The sequence below is a fragment of the Hypanus sabinus genome, unplaced genomic scaffold (genome assembly GCF_030144855.1).
Source record: "Hypanus sabinus isolate sHypSab1 unplaced genomic scaffold, sHypSab1.hap1 scaffold_164, whole genome shotgun sequence".
In the NCBI taxonomy this organism is placed as follows: Eukaryota; Metazoa; Chordata; class Chondrichthyes; order Myliobatiformes; family Dasyatidae; genus Hypanus; species Hypanus sabinus.
The window spans coordinates 92,917-113,973 of NW_026779721.1; the positions used below are offsets into that span (position 1 = coordinate 92,917).

Consider the following 21,057-nt stretch of genomic DNA (forward strand, 5'->3'; position numbering starts at 1 on the left):
ATGCGCGCAGTGCGCAAACGGAAGGATCAGCATCAGGTAAGAGTGTTCGCCACGTGAAGTTTTCAACACAGTTTTAGGAAATTTTCTGTGAACTTCGGACACCGTGGCCCGCAATCCCGGGACAGTCCTGCTCTCTTCCCTCTCTCTCAGTCCCACGATCCGTACACGGGCCCCGGGGAACTTCAGGCTGATAAGGGAATGGGAACCGATGGATCTCTCAGACAGAGCTGAGCTCCAGCTATCTAAATGCAAGGATTAGGACCTCGGAGAAAGGGAACAAAATCTTTTACATCACCAGCTGAGAAAATCACCTTTTTTTCTACCTCCAATCACAAACAAGAGAAAACCTGTGGAGAGGGCACAGTTTTAAGGTGCTTGGAAGCCGGTTGGAAGGAGATGTCAGGGGTTGTGTGCTTTATACGTACCCTGGGTTACTCATAACAAACCATATTCTGGAAGAATTGACCTTTTATTTAACAACAACAAAACCACGTTTTAAACTGCCATGCTTCTCGATCAGTCTTCATTTCTGCGCATGCTCGGAACTCTGTCCCATCCCTTTCTCACACGTGATGTCACAACGAGGGGGGAGTTTTTTTTTACGCAGAGTGGCGAGTGTGTGGAATGGGCTGTGATGGAGGCCGATACAATAGGGTCTTTTAAGAGGCTCCTGGATAGGTACATGACACGTAGAAAAATGGAGAGCTGTGGGGAATATCAGGTAATTTTTAACGTAAGTAATGTTCGGCACAGCATTGGGGGCTGGAGGTTGAGGCGTTCTTTATCTACGTTGGAAATCCAAGAAACACACACAAAATGCTGGAGGAACTCCACATTGATACAATTTTCCTTAGATGCTGTCTGACCTGCAGCATTTTGTGTGTGTTCCTTGTTCTACCACTTCTTGTTTTGGAATTTTCTACCGGTGAGAAAATGCCTTGACCCATTCTCTCCGGATACATAATGATATCAAACATCTTTGCCCTGGGTAACAAGTAGCTTTCACATCACAAATGCGCCAGTCACCGATGAGACAGACTACAGCCCTTCCCTTCATGTTCATTGGCATTGCCATCACTGAGTTCACCACTGTCACTCCCCTGGGGGAGGGTTCAGGGGGAATATTTATGTACAATACAGAAAGTGGAGTCACCTGTGTGTATTGTGATGATGCAAAAGTTGCTGGAGAATTTGCAAGTGGGAAGAAATCGAGAAATATTTGGGAATCTGACTTTTTAAATCATTATTTAGTAAGCAAATCAGATATGGATAGTATGCAAAAGCTGTGATGAGAACATCCTTCATTACCTGCTACAGGCTTGCTACATAGGCTGTGTGAGAGTGCAGATGAACTCGATCAATCCCAGAGGAGATCAAAGTTCTTATTGACAGTGATTCACTAGCTTTTGAAATGAATATCTCAAAATATAAAATTCAGTGCAGACCATATTGTTGTCACTGGGTAAACATTGCACAGCACAAGGTTTTTGCACGCATATTTCAAATTGGAGGGGACATTAATGGGAATGAGGGGAGACTTCAGTGTCCCTGATGCCCTCACCTACAAGATGTGCATCCAGCTACAGCTTGTAACCCTGCACTTTAAGGAGCTGGAACTTGAAATGGATGAATTCCAGATCATCCGGCAGTTGGATGGGGTGATGGATATCACATGAAGAGATGTGAATTACACCCAAGTTGCAGCACTCAGGAAACTGGGTGAGTGTCAGGAAGGGGAATGAGGTTAAATAGTCATTGTTGAGTATTCTTGTGGCCATCCCCCACAAGAATAGGTGGACCAGTTTGGAAGGTGTTGTGTGGGGATTACCTGATGGAGCAAAGTCAAGGGAGATAGGGGATTTGTTAGTTAGTGGAACAGAAATAGAAGGTGACTACTATCCTAGTAGTAATGCTCCCCTGTGGGGTGGGTGGTTAAACTAAAGTTGCAGGGAGGATTGGTGCCAGAATGACAAATCAGATAGTGGAGAGATTGAATTGAATTGACTTTATTACATACATCCTTCATATACTTAAAGAGTAGAAATCTTTACGTTATGTCTCCATCTAAGTGTGCAATTTATAGTAATTAATAATAATTAATATGTACAACAAGGCATACAAGGTAACAGAAATACAATTGTATCAGCATGAATGAATCAGTCTGATGGCCTGGTGAAGGGGCTGCCCCGGATCCTTGTGGTCCTGGCTTTTATGCTGCAGTACCGTTTCCCGGATGGTAGCGGCTGCAACAATCTCTGGTTGGGGTGAATGAGTTCCCCAATGATCCTATGGGTCTGTTTTACACAATAAGGTGAATACCCTGGATCGTGGAAAGTTCACATATCCAGATGAGCTGGGCTGTCTGCACCACTCTCTGCAGAGCCCTGCAACTGGGGAAGTACAGTTCCCATACCAGGCAGTGATGCAGACTCTCAGGATGTTCTCAAGTTGCCCCTGTAGAAAGTTCTTGGGATTTGGGGAACCATTCCAAACTTCTTCAATAGTCTGATGTGAAAGAGGCGCTGTTGTGCCTTTTTCACCAGACAGCCGGGATGTACAGGCCTGGTGAGATCCTCGGTAATGTGTATGCTGAGGAACTGAAAGCTGTTCACCCTCTGAACAGCAGATCCATTGATGTCAGAAGGGTTTATCCTGTATCCATTCTTTCTGTCAGCCACAACCAGCTCCTTTGTTTTTGTGACAATGAGGGAGAGGTTGTTCTTTAGGCACCAGCCAGATGTTGCTCCAACCTCAAAGTCAGCAATCAAAAGGTTGAGCATGGTGAGATGAACGTGATGAGCTGTGTCTATCGCAATGCAAGAAGCATCGTTGGAAAGCCAGAATAGCCCACGGCCTGAAATTTTGATATTGTAGTCATTATTGGGAGTTGGTAACACACAACAATCTGAGGGATTTAGAGGAACAAATTTATAGAGAGATCACAGACTATTCCAAGAAACAAAGGCTGAGATTGTAAGCGATTTTAACTTTCCATATATTGAGTGGGACTCCCATACTGTAAAAGAACTAAAAGGGGTAGAATTTGGCAAATGATGTAGAAGTGTGAAATAAGCTGTTAGGAAACAATCCAGGGCTAGTGATTGAAATTAATGTATGGGAACACTTTGTATTCAGAGGTCATAATGCTATTGTATTCCAAATAAATATGGAAAAAGAGAGGTCTGGAACACAGATTGAGATTCTAAATTGGAGAAAGGTCAATTTTGATGGTATCAGAAAGGATTTGACAAGTGTGGTTTGGGACAGAATGTTTTTTGGCAAAGTAGTAAATAGTAAGTGGGACACCTTCAGAAGTGAAATTTTAAAGGTATAGAGTATGTATGTGTCTGTCAAAATAAAAGTTGAGATGTAAATGATGCAGGGAACCTTGATTTTCAAGAGGAATCAAGGCCCCATTGTGTTCCTCTAAAAGCCTCAGACTGTTGGGTGCAACCAAGACTCATTAATGATTACAATATCATCATTCCATGCCCTGAGCATATCTGACCTTTTTTTAGTTGTCATCTGTTGGCTTCTAAAAGCTTGCCAATAGTTTTTGCTCTTTTGTTTGCCCTCTCTTTGGCTTTTATGTTGGGTTTGGCTGGTCATTTCACCACAGTTGTGTCCTCCTGGCTTTACTACTTTGGGATGTATCCATCACTCAGCTCCCAAATTGCTCCAGAAACCCCAGCCATTGCTCCTCCATTGTCACTGCTGCCAGTTTCCCTTCCAATCAAGTCTGGCCAGCCTCTCTGTCATTGAAACATGGAGAAGTTCAGTACAGAAACATGCCATTTGGCCCATCTTCTCAATGCTGGAAAGACGTTTAAGCTGTGGAATGCAATGACCTGCACCGGGACCATAGCACCTACCATCCAGATACCCATCAAAACTTCTCTTAAATGGTAAAATCGAGCTGTCATACACCACTTGTGCTGGCATCTCATTCCACACCCTCATGGCCAATAATTTGTTCCCCATTAATTTTCACACTTAAAATCAGTTGGAAAAGGCTGCTTGCATTTACCCATTCTATACCGTTATATTTTGTCTACATAGAAACATAGAAAACTACAGCACAATACAGGCCTTTTGGCCCAAACAAATCCTTACCTTAGATCTACCTAGGCATACCCCTAGCCCTCTAACTTTCTAAACTCCATGTATCCATCCAGGAGTCTCTTAAAAGACCCCTTTGTTTCCTCCTCCAACACCACCATGGACTCGTGCATGCACTCACCACTCTCTGTGTGAGAAAAAGAAACCATCTTCTATACTTCTAACAAATCCTCAAATCAATATTGTTTCCTTGTTTATTTTTAGAGCTTTTTTCAGGTGTGTAAGATGATGAGGGGCATTGATCGTGTGGATAGCCAGAAGTTTGTTCCCAGGTCAGAAATGGCTAATATGAGGGGGCATACAGACTTTTAAGGTGCTTGGAAATGTAAACCGAGGGGATGTCGGGGGGTATGTTTATTATGCAGAGAGTGTTGGATGTGCGTAATGCACTGCCAGCAGCAGAGTCCGAAGCAGATACAATAGGGTCTTTTAACAGCCTCTTAGATGGGTACATGGAGCATAGAAAAGTAGAGGGCTGTGTGCTGGGAAGTTCCAGGCAGTTTCCAGAGTAGGTTACATGTTCGGCACAGGACTGTGGGCCAGAGTGCCTGTAACTTGCTGTAGATATCACTGTTATATGTTAAGGAGCAAAACAACTTTGGTTAACTTCCGATCATCTGGTCCCACCCCCATCACTAAAGATGACTTAATTATCTCTGCCAGGGACCCAACAATTTCTGCACTTGACTCCCACAGGGTCTAATCCACCCTAATCTGCCTCAGGATAGGAAACACCTCCTCCTCTTTAGTCAGTACAGGATCCACGATGTTAATGCCGCTTTTCCAAACTTCCATAGACTCTGTGTCCTGTCTCCTGACTAAATAGAGATTTAAAAAAAAAACGAGGATCTCCCTATCTGCTTTGTTTCCACACATGGATTGCCACGCTGGTCTTACAGAGGACCAACTTTCTCCCTTGCATTCCTTTTGCTGTTACTCTGTCACTAGAATCACTTAGGATTATCCTTCATCTGTTTTGTGAGGGCAAAACATGCTTTCATTTAGCCATCCTGATTTATTTCTTATGTGTTCTCTTGCATTTCTTATACTCCATAAGAACCTGCCTGCCTATTCCTGTTATACAATTCCATTTTGTGCTTCACCAGGGTCTCAATATCTCTTGCAATCCAAGTTACCCTACAGTTTCTATCTTTACCTTTGATTCTGACATACCCGCTTTCTACTTTCAGAATTTCGCTTTGAAGGTCTCCCATTTACCAAGCACACCTTTACCATAAAGCAGCCTGTCCCAATCCACAGTTGCCAGATCCTAGTGTTGATTCCAGGTGTTGATCCATGCCCTGAACACATCCGCCTTTCCTACGCTGCTCCTTGTATTAAAATATACAGGGCTCAGCATATTCACTGCACCATGCTGAGCTTTTTCATTCCTGACTTTGTCTGAGGACTGGACAACATCTGTCTCCACAACCCCTCCACTCTCTGTTCTGTTATTCAGGCTCCCATTCCCCCTGCAACTTTAGTTTAGCCCTCCTTACCCCCACCTCCCACCATGCAGCTCTATCAGCCCTTTGGCTTTCCTCTCACAGATCAATAAAAAGGAGGTGCATACCAGGTACAGGCAGATAGGAACAAATGGGGTACTTATGAAATACAGGAAATTCAAGTGAACACTTGAAAGAAATAAAAGAAGGCATGAAGTTGCCCCAGCAGACATGGTGAAGGAGAATCCTCAGGGATTCTGCAGATATGTTAAGAGCAAAAAGATTGCAAGGGAAAAAAAAATAATTCTCTGGAAGATCAGAATGGTAATCCATATGAAGGGATAACATAGATTTCGGAAGATTTTTTCTGCATCCGTATTTACTCAATAGATGAACACAGAGTCTAGAGAAGTGAGGCAAAGCCGCATCAACTTCATGGACCCTGTACAGATTACAGAGGTGGAGGGGTTTGAGGCAAATTAGTGTGGATCAATCCCCAGGGCCTGACAAGTTGTTCACTAGGACCCTGCGGAAGACAAGTGCAGAAATTATCGGGGCCTTAGCACAGATACTTAAATCATCCTTTATGACAGGTGAGGTACTGGAGGATTGGATGTTCTGATGTTGTTCTGATGTTCAAGAAAGGCTGCAAAAATAAACTAGGAAATTATACGTTGGTGAGCTTGACATCAGAACTGGGAAAGTTATTGGAATGTGGGTACAGGAACCAGGTATATACTGTAAGTATTTGGATAGGTGTGGACCGAAAAAGGATAGGCAGCATGGCTCTTGCCAATCTTATAGAGTCTCTCGAGGAAGTTATAAGGAAAGTGGATGAGGGCAAGGCAGTGGATGTTGTCTACATGGACTTCAGCAAGGCACTTGACAAAGTCTCATATGGGAGTTTGGTCAAGAAGGTTCAGTCACTCAGCATTCAAGATGAGACAGTAAATCGGATGAGACACTGTCTTTGGGAGAAGCCAGAGTGTGGTAGCAGATGGTTGCCTCTCTGACCGGAGGCCACTGACTAGTGGTTGCCACAGGGATCAGTGCTGGATCTGTTGTTGTTTGTCATCTATATCAGTGACCTGGATGACAGTGTGGTTAACTGGATCAGCAAATTTGTGTATGACAACAGGACTGGGGGTTTAGCGGACTGCGAGATTTACTTCTTCTGTGTTCTCTTGCATTTCTTATACTCCATTAGAACCTGCCTATCCCTGTTATGTAACTCCATTTTGTGCTTCACCAGGGTCCCAATATCTCTTGAAATCCAAGGTCCCTACAGTTTAACATATCCTCTTCGCTGACGATCAACACTGCTGCACCTCAGAGGTGTGTGCTTAGCCCACTGCTCTACTCTCTGTATACACATGTCTGTGTGGCTAGGCATAACTCAAACACCATCTACAAATTTGCTGACGATACACCCATTGTTGGTCGATTCTCAGATGGTGACGAGGGGGCGTACAGGAGTGAGATATGCCAGCTAGTGGAAGGGTGCCACAGCCACAACCTGGCACTCAACGTCAGTAAGACGAAAGAGCAGATTGTGGACTTCAGGAAGAGTAAGATGAGGGAGCACGTACCAATCCTCATAGAGGGAACAGAAGTAGAGACAGTGAGCAACTTTAAATTCCTGGGAGTCATGATCTCTGAGGATCTAATCTGGTCCCAGCACATGGATGGAGTCAGAAAGAAGGCAAGGCAGTGGCTATACTTTCTTAGGACTTTGACGCGGTTTGGCATGTCAACAAATACGCTCAAACACTTCTATAGTTGCAGTGTGGAGAGCATTCTGACAAGCTGCATCACTGGCTGGTGTGGAGGGGCTTCTGCACAGTACCTTAAGTATCTGCAGAAGGTTGTAAATCTAGTCAGCTCCATCTTGTGTACTAGCCTACAAAGTATCCAGGACATCTTTAGGAAGCAGTGTCTCAGAAAGGCAGCGTCCATTATTACTGTCCTCCAGCACCCAGGGCATGCCCTTTTCTCATTGTTACCTTCAGGCCTGAATAAAGGCCCACACTCAGTGATTCAACAACAACTTCTTCCCCTCTGCCATCCGATTCCTAAATGGACTTTGAAGCATTGGACACTATCTCACTTCTACTGTTTTTGCACATTTTTAATGATCTATCCATTACACATAATTTATTTAATTGTTTATTTCTAATGTTTTAATGTATTTATTTTTTTTTTATTATTATTATTATTATCTATGCTGGGCTATGTACTGCATTGAACTGCTGCTGCAAAGTTAACAAATTTCACGACACATGCCGGTGATAATCAACCTGATTCTGATTCTGAGTTTCTATCTTTACCTTTTATTCTGAGAAGCACATAACCGCTTTGTATTTTCAAAATTTCACTTTGAGGGACTCCCATATACCAAACACACCTTTGCCATAAAGGAGCCTGTCCCAGTCCACAGTTGCCAGATCCTAGTATCCTAATTCCAGGTGTTGATCCATGTCCTGAACACATCCACCTTTCCTACGCTGCTCCTTGTATTGAAATATACAGGGCTCAGCATATTCACTGCACCATGCTCAACTTTTTGATTCCAGACTTTGTCTGAGGACTGAACAACATCTGTCTCCACAACCCCTCCACTATCTGGTCTGTTATTCAGGCTCCCATTCCCCCTGCAACTTTGGTTTAACCCCCCCCCCTTACCCCCACCTCCCAGCATGCAGCTCTATCACCCCTTTTGCTTTCCTCTCCCAGATCAATGAAAATGAGGTGCATACCAGGTACAGGCAGATAGGAACAAATGGGGTAATTATAAAATACAGGAAATTCAAGTGAACACTTGAAAGAAATAAAAGAAGGCATGAGGTTGCCCCAGCAGACAAGGTGAAGGAGAATCCTCAGGGATTCTGCAGATATGTTAGGAGCAAAAGGATTACCAGGGGAAAAAAAAATAATCTTCTGCAAGATCAGAATGGTAATCCATAAGAGGAGACAAAATAGATGGGGAGATTTTTTTTCTGCATCTGTATTTACATAGGAGATGAACACAGAGTCTATAGAAGTGAGGCAAAGGAGCATCAACTTCATGGACCCTGTGCAGATTACAGAGGTGGAGTTGTTTACTGTCATAAGGCAAATTAGTGTGGATAATTCCCCAGGGCCTGACAAGTTCTTCCCTGGGACCCTGCGGAAGACAAGTGCAGAAATTGTTAGGGCACAAACACAGATATTTAAATAATCCTTAGTGACAGGTGAGGTACTGGAGGATTGGAGGACAGACAATGTTGTTCTACTGTCCAAGAAAGGCTCTAAAAATAAATAAGAAACTGTATGTTGGTGAGCTTGACATCAGTCGGGGCAAAGTTATTGCACGTTATGTGCAGGAACTGGAGATGTAAGTATTTGGATAGATGTGGACTGATTAAAGATAGACAGCATGGCTTTCTGCATGGCAGGTCATGTCTAACCAATCTTATAGAGTCTCTTGAGGAAGTTATCAGGAAAGTGGATGAAGGCAAGGCAGTGGATGTTGTCTACATGGACGTTAGCAAGGCACTTGACAAAGTCTCATATGGGAGGTTGGTCAAGAAGGTTCAGTCACTCAGCATTCAAGATGAGATAGTAAATTGGATGAGACACTGTCTTTGGGAGAAGCCAGAGTGTGGTAGCAGATGGTTGCCTCTATAACAGTAAGCCTGTGATTAGTCGTGTGCCACAGGGATCAGTGCTGGATCTGTTGTTGTTTGTCATCTCTATCAGTAATCTGGATGTTGGTGTGCTTAACTGGATCAGCAAATTTGTGGGTGACAGCAAGATTGGTGGTGTATTGGACAGCGAGGAAGACTATCATGGCTTGCAGTGTGATCTGGACCCGCTGTAAAATGTTTTGAGAAATGGAAGGTAGAAGTTAAAGCAGAAACGTGCGGGGTGTTGCAGTTTGGTAGGACCTACCAGGGTGGATCTTACACAGTGACTGTTCGGGCACTGAGGAGTGCTGTAGTGGAAAGGGATCTGGGAATACAGTTTTATAATTCACTGAAAGTGGTGTCACAGTTTGGTAGGGACGGAAAGAAAGTTTTTGGTACATTGGCCTTCATGAACCAAAGTAGTGAGTACAGGAGATGAATGTTATGTTGACATCGTACAAGACATTGGTGAGGCCTAATTTGGAGTATTGAGTGCAGTTTTGGTCACCAACCTACAGGAAAGATGTAAAGACTTTGAAGGAGTTCAGAGAAAATTCGCAAGGATGTTGCCAGGTCTGGAGGACTTGGGTTGTAAGGAGAGATTGAACAGTTCAGAACTTTATTCCATAAGACCATAAGACAAAGGAGCAGAAGTCGGTCACTCGGCCCATCGAGTCTGCTCTGCCATTTTATCTTGAGCTGATCCAGTCAATTAGTCCCATTCCCTCTCCTTCTCACCATAACCTTCGATGTCCTGGCTACTCAGATGCCTATCAATCTCTGCCTTACGTACACCCAATGACTTGGCATCTACTGCGGCCCGTGGCAATAAATTCACCACCCTCTGGCTAAAAGAATTTCTTGCATCTCTGTTCTGAATGGGCACCCTTCAATCTTTAAGTCATGTCCTCTCGTACTGGACTCCTCCACCATGGGAAACAACTTTGCAGCATCCACTCTGTCCATTCCTTTCAACATTCAAATGTTTCTATTAGGTCTTCCCTCATTCTTCTAAATTCCAAGGAGTACAGTCCAAGAGTGGTCAAACATTCTTTATACGTTAACCCTCTCGTTTTTGGAATCATTCCAGTGAATCTTCTGTGAACCCTTTCCAAAGACAGCACATCCTTTCCTAAATAAGGAGTCCAAAACTGCATGCAGTATTCCAAGTGAGGTCTTATCAGTGCCTGATGGAGCCTCAACATCACATCCCTGATTCTATACTCTATTCCTCTAGAAATGAATGCCAACATTGCATTTGCCTTCTTCACCACCAACTCAACCTGGAGGTTAACCTTAAGGGTATACTACACGAGGACTCCCAAGTCCCATTGCGTCTCAGAATTTGAATTCTCTCCCTATTTAAATAATAGTCTGCCTGTTTCTTTCTTCTACTAAAGTGCATGACGATACACTTTCCAACATTGTAATTAATTTGCTGCTTCTTTGCCCATTCCCCTAATCTATCCAAGTCTCTCTGCAGACTTTCTTTCCTCAGCACTATCAGCCCCTCCATCTATCTTTGTATTGTCAGCAAACTTAGCCACAAAGCCATCTATTCTATAATCCAAATTGATGATATACAATGTAAAAAGAAGTGGTCCCAACATAGAACCCTGTGGAACACCACTGGTAAACGGCAGCCAACCAGAATGGGATCCCATTACTCCCACTCGCTGTTTCCCACTAATCAACCAACGCTCTATCCACGTATGTAACTTTCCCATAATTCTGTGGGCTCTTATCTTGTTTCGCAGCCTCATGTGTGGAACCTTGTCAAATGGTTCCTCAGTGAAGACTGTTGCAAAATACTCGTTCAGTTCCTCCGCCATCTCCTTATTTCCTATTACAATTTCTCCAGCATCGTTTTCTATCGGTCCTATATCTACTGTCACCTGTCTTTTACTCTTTATATATTTGAAAAAGCTTTTACTTGAAAATAATATCTGTCTTCCCACTAATTTTGCTTCCTTGTTTGCCCTCTGCTTCGCTTTTACTTTGGCTTTGACTTCTCTTGTCAGTAATGGTTGCGTCCTTTTTCCATTCGAAAATTTCCTGAGGGTTCCTTCACTCTATCTCACTAATTACTTCCGGTTCATTGCACAATACCCAATCCAGTACAGCCGATCCCCTAGTGGGCTCAACAACAAGCTGTGATTATGAAAATTGACAAGGGAGAGCCAATCATGTTGTGATCATTGCTTCCTAAGGGTTCCTTCACTTCCATCTCTCTCATCACCTCTGGTTCATCACACAATACCTAATCCAGTACAGCCAATCCTCTAGTGGGCTCAACAACAACCTGTTCTAAAAAGCCATCTCGGAGATATTCTACAAATTCTCTCTCTTGATATCCAGTGCCGACCTGATTTTCCCAATCCAGTTGCATGTTAAAATTCCCCACAATTGGAATTCCTTGGAATGTAGAAGATTCAGGGGAGACGATGGAAGTACGCCAAAATTATGAATGTTATAGATGGGGTAAATGCAAGCTGGGTTTTACCACTGAGATGGGGTGGGACTACAACCAGAGGCCATGGGTTAAGGGTGAAAGGTGAGGGGAAAATGAGGGGAAACATAATCACATTGATGGTCATTCAGGTATGGAATGAGCAGCCAGTACAAGTGGTGCAAGCAAGCTCAATTTCAACATTTAAGATGTCCGTATGGGTACCTGGATGGTAGGAATATGGGAGTGGGAAGTTTAAATAGTTCAGCACAAACTAGGTGGCCCAAAGGGCCGGATTCTGTGTTGTACTTTTCAATGACTGACAAGAACCTGAAATAATATGATTATTCATTTAATTCCTTTTAACAACTGTGTGGACCAACCATTCATCTGGGCAGGAAATGTTTACATGGCTTCAAAAGATAAAAGAAAATCCCAGCGACACATCAACAAAGGGTATCTGCATGAGAGTGGTCAGTTACTGTGGGGCCAGGCACCCATGCAGCTCAGTGGGAACAGGGAATAATACTAATGGAGAGAGTCAAACTGAGCCAGGTCACAGATTGGAGACGGCAGAAATGCCCCATTCTTATTCCAGATACCAGCACTGTGCCCATTTGGAAGATGATTTCTCTCTCCAACTTGGGTTGAACCTCACTGTAACAGTGTGATGTCAGATCACACCTTGACAACTCAAGTGATCTAATCTGAAATGTTGTCCTTCACTTTATGATGTACTATAAATCTTTCTTCAGGTTAAAAACGACAAGGAAATTATCTACGGGGAGGTCAAACACAACACGCTGTTTTGCTGTCTATGTCCAGATATTTAAGAAGTGAAACAAGGGATTCACTCAATCATCATTTCTACTCAGACTGTGGGGAGTGATTCATCGATCATCATTCCTACTCAGACTGTGGGGAGTGATTCATCGATCATCTGACCGACTGGCATGCTGTCAATTTACACGGGGGGGGGGGGGAATCCATTTATCTGCTCAGACAGTGGGAATCGGTTCAGTCGGTCATTTCAACTGAAGGTACATCAGATGGATCTCCGTGGGGAAGGCCATTCACCTGTTCTGTGGGTGAGAATGGATTGAGACGGTCTTCCTGTCTCTTGGATACACCAGTCAGTGCACATTGAATTTGTGGGGAAGGATTCACTCAGTCAACTGACCTAATGGCTCTACAGCGAGTTCACACCGGGGAGCGGCCGTTCACCTGCTCAGACTGTGGGAAGGGATTCACGTTGTCAGCTCATCTGCAAGCACACCAGTCAGTTCACACTGGGGAGAGGTCATTCACCTGCTCGGACTGTGGGAAAAGATTCACTTCATCATCTCAACTTAAGATATATCAGCGAGTTCACACTGGGGAGAGGCCGTTCACATGCTCGGACTGTGGGAAGGGATTCACATTGTCAACTCACCTACTGAGACACCAGTCAGTTCACACTGGGGAGAGGCCGTTCACCTGCTCAGACTGTGGGAAGGGATTCACATTGTCAACTCACCTACTGAGACACCAGTCAGTTCACACTGGGGAGAGGCCGTTCACCTGCTCAGACTGTGGGAAAAGATTCACTTTGTCATCTCAACTTAAGGTACATCAGCGGGTTCACACTGGGGAGAGGCCGTTCACTTGCTCAGACTGTGGGAAGGGATTCACTCAGTCATCCTACCTACAAGCACACCAGTCAGTTCACATTGGGGAGAGGCCATTCGCCTGCTCGGACTGTGGGAAAGGATTCACTTCATCATCTCAATTTAAGGTACATCAGCGAGTTCACACTGGGGAGAGGCCGTTCACCTGCTCAGACTGTGGGAAAGGATTCAGTTCATCATCTAACCTCAAAGTGCATCAGCGAGTTCACACTGGGGTGAGGCCGTTCACCTGCTCAGAATGTGGGAAGGGATTCACTCAGTCATCCAACCTACGGAGTCACCAGCGAATTCACACTGGGGAGAAGCCATTCATCTGCTCAGACTGTGGGAAAGGATTCAGTTCATTATCTAACCTTAAGGTGCATCAGCGAGTTCACACTGGGGAGAGGCCGTTCACATGCTCAGACTGTGGGAAAGAATTCACTTCAACATTCCAACTTAAGTTACATCAGCGAGTTCACACTGGTGAGAGGCCGTTCATCTGCTCAGAATGTGGGAAAGGATTCACTTCGTCATCTAACCTTAAGCTACATGAGCGAGGTCACAGTGGGGAGAGGCCATTCACCTGCTCAGACTGTGGGAAGGGCTTCAGGTCGTCATCTCACCTACTGAAACACCAATTAGTACACACTGGTGAGAGGCCATTCACCTGCTTGGACTGTGGGAAAAGATTCACTCAGTCATCCCACCTGCAAGCACATCAGCGAGTTCACACTGGGGAGAGGCCGTTCACCTGCGCAGACTGTGGGAAAGGATTCACTCAGTCATCTACACTTAAGGTACATCAGCGCGTTCACACAGGGGAGAGGCCGTTCACCTGCGCAGAGTGTGGGAAAGGATTCACTTCGTCATCTACACTTAAGTTACATCAGCGAGTTCACACGGGGGAGAGGTCATTCACCTGCTCAGACTATGGAAAAGGATTCATTCAGTCATCCCACCTGCAAGCACACTACTCAGTTCACACCAGGGAGACTCTGGTCACTTGCTCGGACTTTGGGAAGAGATTCTCTCAGTCAAATCAACCAAATGTGCATCATTGAGTTCACACTGGAGAGACCATTCACTGGATGTGTGTCAATCACCGTTGCTGAATGCAATTTCGAGACTGACTGTCGGTGCTGAACTCTGCAATTATTGCTGCTGCTCACCACACCCAGTTCTGCACCCTGGTCACTGGGCATGGGAGGAGTTTCTTCTGCTGCACATTCACCTTTAATGGGATAAGTGTTTAATACTCTGGACCCAAGACAAATAAATCAGTTCTATTTTAAATTCTGTCTCTGGTACTTAGTGAATTGATAACACACGTAGTGCACAGTAGAGAGTCAACTCAGGCTGCCTGGACCTTGCCGAGATTCAATTCCACGACAATCCTTTTAAATCATCCCCTGTTATTCACCTCTCACTCTCCCTGTGGTGATGGGTTCCAAACAGTCACCACTCTGTGGGTGAAGAGGTTTCCCTTGAATTTCCTGCAGGCTGAAGAAGTCGAGCTGACTGCAGTTCTGCCTGAGATGCTCTTTACCCCTCAAATCTCTGGATGAGGAAGAATGACATTGGTAGTTAACCTCCTTAATCACGACTCATTTCCATTTTATGGGTCATTTTTCCTGCTTACAAAGGGTTGTTACCAGTATCCTTTAAAGACTGGAAATACAATCGGAAACCATCAGTTGGATGTTCAAAGAATCATGGTCAGAAACCAGAGGCAGGTCTGCACAGGGTAGAGTTGGGCTCTGGAAGAGGGTTGGGGTAAGAACATATCATGAGAAAAGAATCAGCAGCAGGGAGTGGAACCGAATAACAGAGTAGGAACATTTTGAAGCTGATTGACAGAAAATATTTGGGTTGTCTGACTGATGACAGAAACAATACCTGTTGTGAGCTGCTCCATTGGTCGAGGGAGATGTGGGTGTTGGGAATGGTTATATCTATTGAGGGAGTTAGTCCTGCTTGTTCATCCTGTAATATAATTTCTGGATGGTTATTATATAACCATATAACAATTACAGCACGGAAACAGGCCATCTCGGCCCTTCTAGTACGTGATGAAAGCTTACTCTCACCTAATCCCACTGACCTGCTCTCAGCCCATAACCATCCATTCCATTCCTGTCCATATACCTATCCATTTTAAAAAAAAAATATCGAACCTGCTTCTACCACTTCTACTGGAAGCTCCTCCACACAGCTACCACTCTCTGAGTAAAGAGGTTCCCACTTGTGTTACCCCTAAACTTTTGCCCCCTAACTCTCAAATCATGTCCTCTTGTTTGAATCTCCCTTACTGTCAATGGAAAAAGTCTATCCACATCAACTCCATCTATCTCTGTCATAATTTTAAATACCTCTATCAAGTCCCCACTCAAACTTCTACGCTCCGAAGAATAAAGACCTAACTTGTTCAACCTTTCTCTGTAACTTAGGTGCTGAAACCCAGGTAACACTCTAGTAAATCTTCTCTGTACTCTCTCTATTATATTGACATCTTTCCTATAATTTGGTGAACAGAACTGTACACAGTACTCTAAGTTCGGCCTGAACAATGCCTTGTATAATTTTAACATTACATCCCAACTCCTATACTCAATGCTCTGATTTATAAAGGCTAGCAAACCAAAAGCTTTCTTCACAACCCCATCCACGTGAGATTCCACCTTCAGGGGATTATTCACCGTCATTCTATTATCTATGCCCCATAGATCACTCTGTTCTACTGCATTCTTCAATGCCCTACTACTTACCATGTATGTCCTATTTTGATTAGACCTACCAAAATGTTGCACCTCACACGGATCAGCATTAACCTCCATCTGACATCTTTCTGTCCACTCTCCTAACTGGCTTAAATCTCTGCAAGCTTTGTAAACCTGCTTCAAAAAGTTCAGTATGTTTTATCAAACATGACCTTCCACACACAAATCCATGTTGACTGTTCCTAAGCAGACCCTGTCTAATCAGATAATTATATATACCATATCTAAGAATATTTTTCCATTAATTTACCCACCACTGATGTCAGACTTACAGGCCCATCATTGCTAGGTTTACTCTGAGAACCCTTTTTAAACAATGGAACAACATGATCAATGCGCCAATCCTCCGGCACCATCCCCCTTTCAAATGACATTAGAAGTATTTTTGCCAGAGTCCCTGCTATTTCTACACTAACTTCCCTCAAGGTTCCAGGGAATATCCTGTCAGGAAAGGAGACTTGTCCACTTTTATATTCTTTAAAAGCTTTAGTACTTTCTCTTCGTTAATCCTCTTAGTTTCCATAACTACCTGACTTGTTTCCCTGACCTTACACAATTAAATATAATTCTCCTAAATGAATACCTATGAAAATAAAATTTTCAAAACCTCCCCCACTCGTTTCGGCTCCACACATAGCTGTCCACTCTGATTCTCTAAGGGACCAATTTTATCCCTCATTATCCTTTTGCTATTAACTTAACTGTAGAAACCCTCTGGATTCATTTTCACCTTACTTGCCAAAGCAGCCTCATATCCTCTTTTAGCTTTTCTAATTTATTTTTACATTCTTTATATTAGATTCTTTTTACATTCTTTATATTAGATTCTTTTTACATGCTTTATATTCCTCGAGCACCACAATTGCTCCATGCTGCCTATATTTATTATAGATCTCTCTCATTTCCCTGACCAAGTTTCCAATATCCCTTGAAAACCATGGCCCTGTCGAACTTTCAACCTAATAGGAACATAAAGATTCTGTACCCTCAAAATTTCACCTTTAAATGACCTCCATTTCTCTATTATATCCTTCCCAAAAACAAATTGTCCCAATCCACTCCTAAATCTTTTTGCATCTCCTCAATGTTAGCCTTTCTCCAATCAAAAATCTCAACCCTGTTTCCAGTCCTATCCTTCTCCATAATTATTTTGAAACAAATGGTATTGTGATCACTGGACCCTATGTGCTCCCCAACACATACCTCCGTCACCTGAGCTATCTCATTCCCAGCAGGAGATCCAACACTGCCACTTCTCTAGTTGGTATCTCTACAAAAACTATGTGTGCTGCAAAAAACTATGCTGCACACATTTTACAAACTCAAATCCATGCAGCCATTTTACAGAATGGGCTTCCCAGTCTATGTGTGGAAAATTAAAATCTGTCACAATCACAACCTTGTGCTTACTACAAATATCTGCTATCTCCTTACAAATTTGCTCCTCCAATTCTTGCTCCCCATTAGGTGGTCTATAATACACCCCTATAAGTGTTACTACACCTTTCCCATTCCTTAATTCCACCCAAATAGTCTCCCTGGACGAGCCCTCTAATCTATCCTGTCAAAACACCACCTCAGTGTTTTCTCGGATAAGCAATGCAACGCCTTCCCCTCTTGCCCCTCCAATTCTATCACACCTGAAGCAACGAAATGCCTCACTCTCTTGCCCCTCTGATACTATCACACCTTACCTTAAGCAACAAAATCTAGGAATATTTAGTTGCCAATCACGCCCCTTCTGCAACCATGTTGCACTAATAGCTACAAAATCATATTTCCAGGTATCAATCCATGCTCTAACCTCATCCACCTTTCTTACAATGCTCTTAGCACTAAAATAAACGCATTTAAGAAACTCTCCACCTCTTCCTCTCTGCTTATCCCTAATGGTGCAAGCAACTTTATTATCTTTTTGTTTTCCTTCTCCCCTACATCTTCGGTCTGAACCCTCCTACATCAGGGAGGAAGTTCAAATAATCTCTGTGTTAAAAGTCTAACCATCACAGTGACTGAAGGCAGCTGCAGGTTCACGAGGGACTATTGCTGTCAGAATCTGCAGTTCTTGCGGCTGCTCATTGCACCCAGGACTGAACCCTGGTCACTGAGCATTGGAGGAGTCCGTTCTGCTGATGTTAGCCTTAAACTAGACTGATGTTTAATATTTTGGATCTGTGAAAGATAAATCAGTTTTGTATCAAATCCCGTGTTTCAGGTACTTACTGTCTCTACTGCACTCACAATGTACACTAGAAAGGCCATTCGGCCCATCTGGTTCCTGCCCATGTTTCTGTTCCATATCCGTACATCAAAATCTCTCCCTGCCGTTCCCCTCTCACTCTCCCTGAGGTGACAGGTTGCAACTAGTCACCACTCCGTGGGATAGGAGGTTTCCCTTTAATTTCACTGAATCATAGAAATCTATTTTCCTAAGCTCCATGTACCTATCTCAGAGTCTCTTAAAAGACCCTATTCTATCCGCCTCTACCACCATTGCTGGCAGTGCATTCCACACACACACACCACTGTTTGCTTAAAAAAACTTAGCTCTGATATCTCCTCTGTATCTACTTCCAAGCAGTTTGAACCTATTCCCCCTCGTGTTAGCCATTTCCGCACTGGGAAAAAGCCTCTGGCTATCCACACGACCAATGCCTCTCATCATCTTGTACACCCGCATAATTTTCTCCAGTCTGAATAAGATGATGAGCTCACTGTGGTTTTGACGTTCTCGCTCCTCTCCCCTCTCACCCCTCCCCTCTCCCCCTCCCCATCCCTCCCCTAACGCTTCCCCTCTCCCTCCCCACTCTCTCTCCCTCCCTCCACTTTGTGTCTGACGTCACAGTCCCGCCTCACTCAGGCACTTAAAGCGACACTCGCAGTAAACGAACCTGCGGTCTCTTAGCACAATGCACCTCTAAAGTCTAACAGAAGACTAGCGAGTGAATCTTCGATGGTGTAGAGTCAGAAACCAAAGAGTTGCCAGCCTGAGTCAGGCTTGGGGCTGCAAAGAGAGATGGGTCTAGAGTTTATGAGGAGGAGGAATCATACCAGCAGGATGTGGCTGCAAAAGAAAGATTAGAAATATTTGGAAACTGGTTGATCGAAAAAAGGTGGTTAATTTCTGCAAAACACGGTGGAAATCAACAGATCCGGCAGCAAATGTGGAGAGGAATAAATAGACAACGTTTAGACCGAGCCCCCTCAGCACGCTTAGGCTGTGTACTCTGCTGCTTAGTTGCTGCTTGAACTACAGAGATCCTCCAGCATTTTGTGTGTGTGTGTCTCTGTATTTCCAGCAACTGCAGAATCTCCTGTGTTTTATATCTGCATTTTATTTTCGCATTGGATACACGTTGATATTGAGTATACTGCTTATGGGAGCCGCTTTCTGCGTTAAAACAGCTGCAGATTTTTCTATACACACTCGAAAAAAATGAGGTATCTACATTGAAACAGTGCCTGCAGAAATCTTTAATGGCAGCGTGATTACCCATAAGGCAGTGCATTTAAAATTTAGCTCACTCTGAAGCACCGAACAAATGCGCAAGCGTCAGGGCTGATGACGTCACCAAGTATCACGCATGCGCACAGTGCACAGAAGGCCTTGCAAATACCGGGTGCGGGTAAGAGCGATTCTCTACGTTTTTATCTTAAACAGCGACTGAGGGACGATTCCTGTCAAATCCGGACACCGTGACCCGCAATCCCGGGACTGTCCTGCTCAATCTCCTCTCTCTCAGCCCCACGATCCGTACACGGGCCCCGGGGAGCTTCCGGCTGATGAGGGAATGGGAACCGATGGATCTCTCAGACAGAGCTGAGCTCCAGCTATCTAAATGCAAGGATTAGGAACCCGGAGAAAGGGAACAAAATCTTTTACATCACCAGTTGAGAAAATCACCTTTGTTCTATCTCCGATTACAAACAAGAGAACATCTGCAGATGCTGGAATTCCAAGCAACACAAATTGCTGGATGAACTCAGCTTTAGTACACTTTTCCATAGATGCTGCCTGGCCTGCCGAGTTCCTCCAGCTTTTTGTGTGTGTTCTTGTTCTGGACTTTTCTACCGGTGAGGACATGTTTTGACCCATCCTCTCTGGGTACATAATGATATCAAACACCTTTGTCCTGGGCAACAAGTAAATTTCACATCACAAATGTGCCGGACTCCAATGAGACAGACTACTGCCCTTCCCTTCATATTCATTGGCTTTACCATCACTGTCAGTCACTTGGGGGAGACTTCAGGGAAAATATTTATGTAGAATACAGAAACTGGTGAAACCTGTGTGCATTGTGGTGCTGCTAAAGTTGCTGGAGAATTTGCAAGTGGGAAGAAGTGGAGTGATATTTGGAAATCTGACTTTTTAAACATAATTTAGCAAGCAAACCACATTAGGACAGTATGCGAAAGCTTTGGTGAGAAAATCCTTCATTACCAGTTCCAGGCCTGCTACATAGGTTGTGTGAGAGTGCAGATGAACTGGATTGAACCCGGAGTAGATCAATGTTCCTATCGACAGTGATTTGCTAGCTGTTAAGATGAATACCTCTCTGTATAAAACTCACTGTGCACATGTTGTCACTGGCTACAAAATGCACAGTACAAGATTTATGTGCACACTGGTTATTACAATTTAGAGGACATATTAGAGGGAAGGAGGGGAGACATCCAGTCTCCCTGATACCCTCACCTACAAGATGTGCATCCAGCTGCAGCTTGTAACCCTGCACTTTAAGGTGTTGGAATTTGAAGTAGATTAATTCCACATCAACCAGGAGTTGGAGGGGGTGATAGATATGACATGAAGTGAGGTGAGTTTCACCCAAGGTGCAGGGCACAGGAAACTGTGAGAGTCAGGAAGGGGAATGAGGTTAAATGGCCATCATTGAGTAATCTTGTGGCCATCCCCCACAACAACAGGTAGACCACTTTAGAATGTGTTGT

At 44.0% G+C, this 21,057-nt stretch overlaps 2 protein-coding genes across 4 annotated transcripts in view; both read left to right on the forward strand.

Annotated features, from left to right (window-relative positions):
- The window catches only part of LOC132387207 (zinc finger protein 229-like), a 22,831-nt gene continuing 1,774 nt past the window's right edge, over positions 1-21,057 (forward strand). The window contains exons 1-2 of the mRNA XM_059959550.1: positions 1-36; positions 13,144-14,220. Coding sequence (XP_059815533.1) covers positions 1-36; positions 13,144-14,220 — 1,113 coding nt within the window. The remainder of the gene's footprint in view (positions 37-13,143; positions 14,221-21,057) is intronic.
- Positions 19,684-21,057, forward strand: part of LOC132387204 (zinc finger protein 239-like) — a 10,105-nt gene continuing 8,731 nt past the window's right edge. The window contains exon 1 of one of the 3 annotated variants that reach the window (XM_059959543.1): positions 19,684-19,730. The gene's annotated coding sequence lies outside the window, so the exon portion shown is untranslated. Of the gene's footprint in view, positions 19,731-19,762; positions 20,179-21,057 lie in introns of those variants that run through there. The other 2 variants (XM_059959544.1, XM_059959545.1) reach the window with 2 other exon arrangements.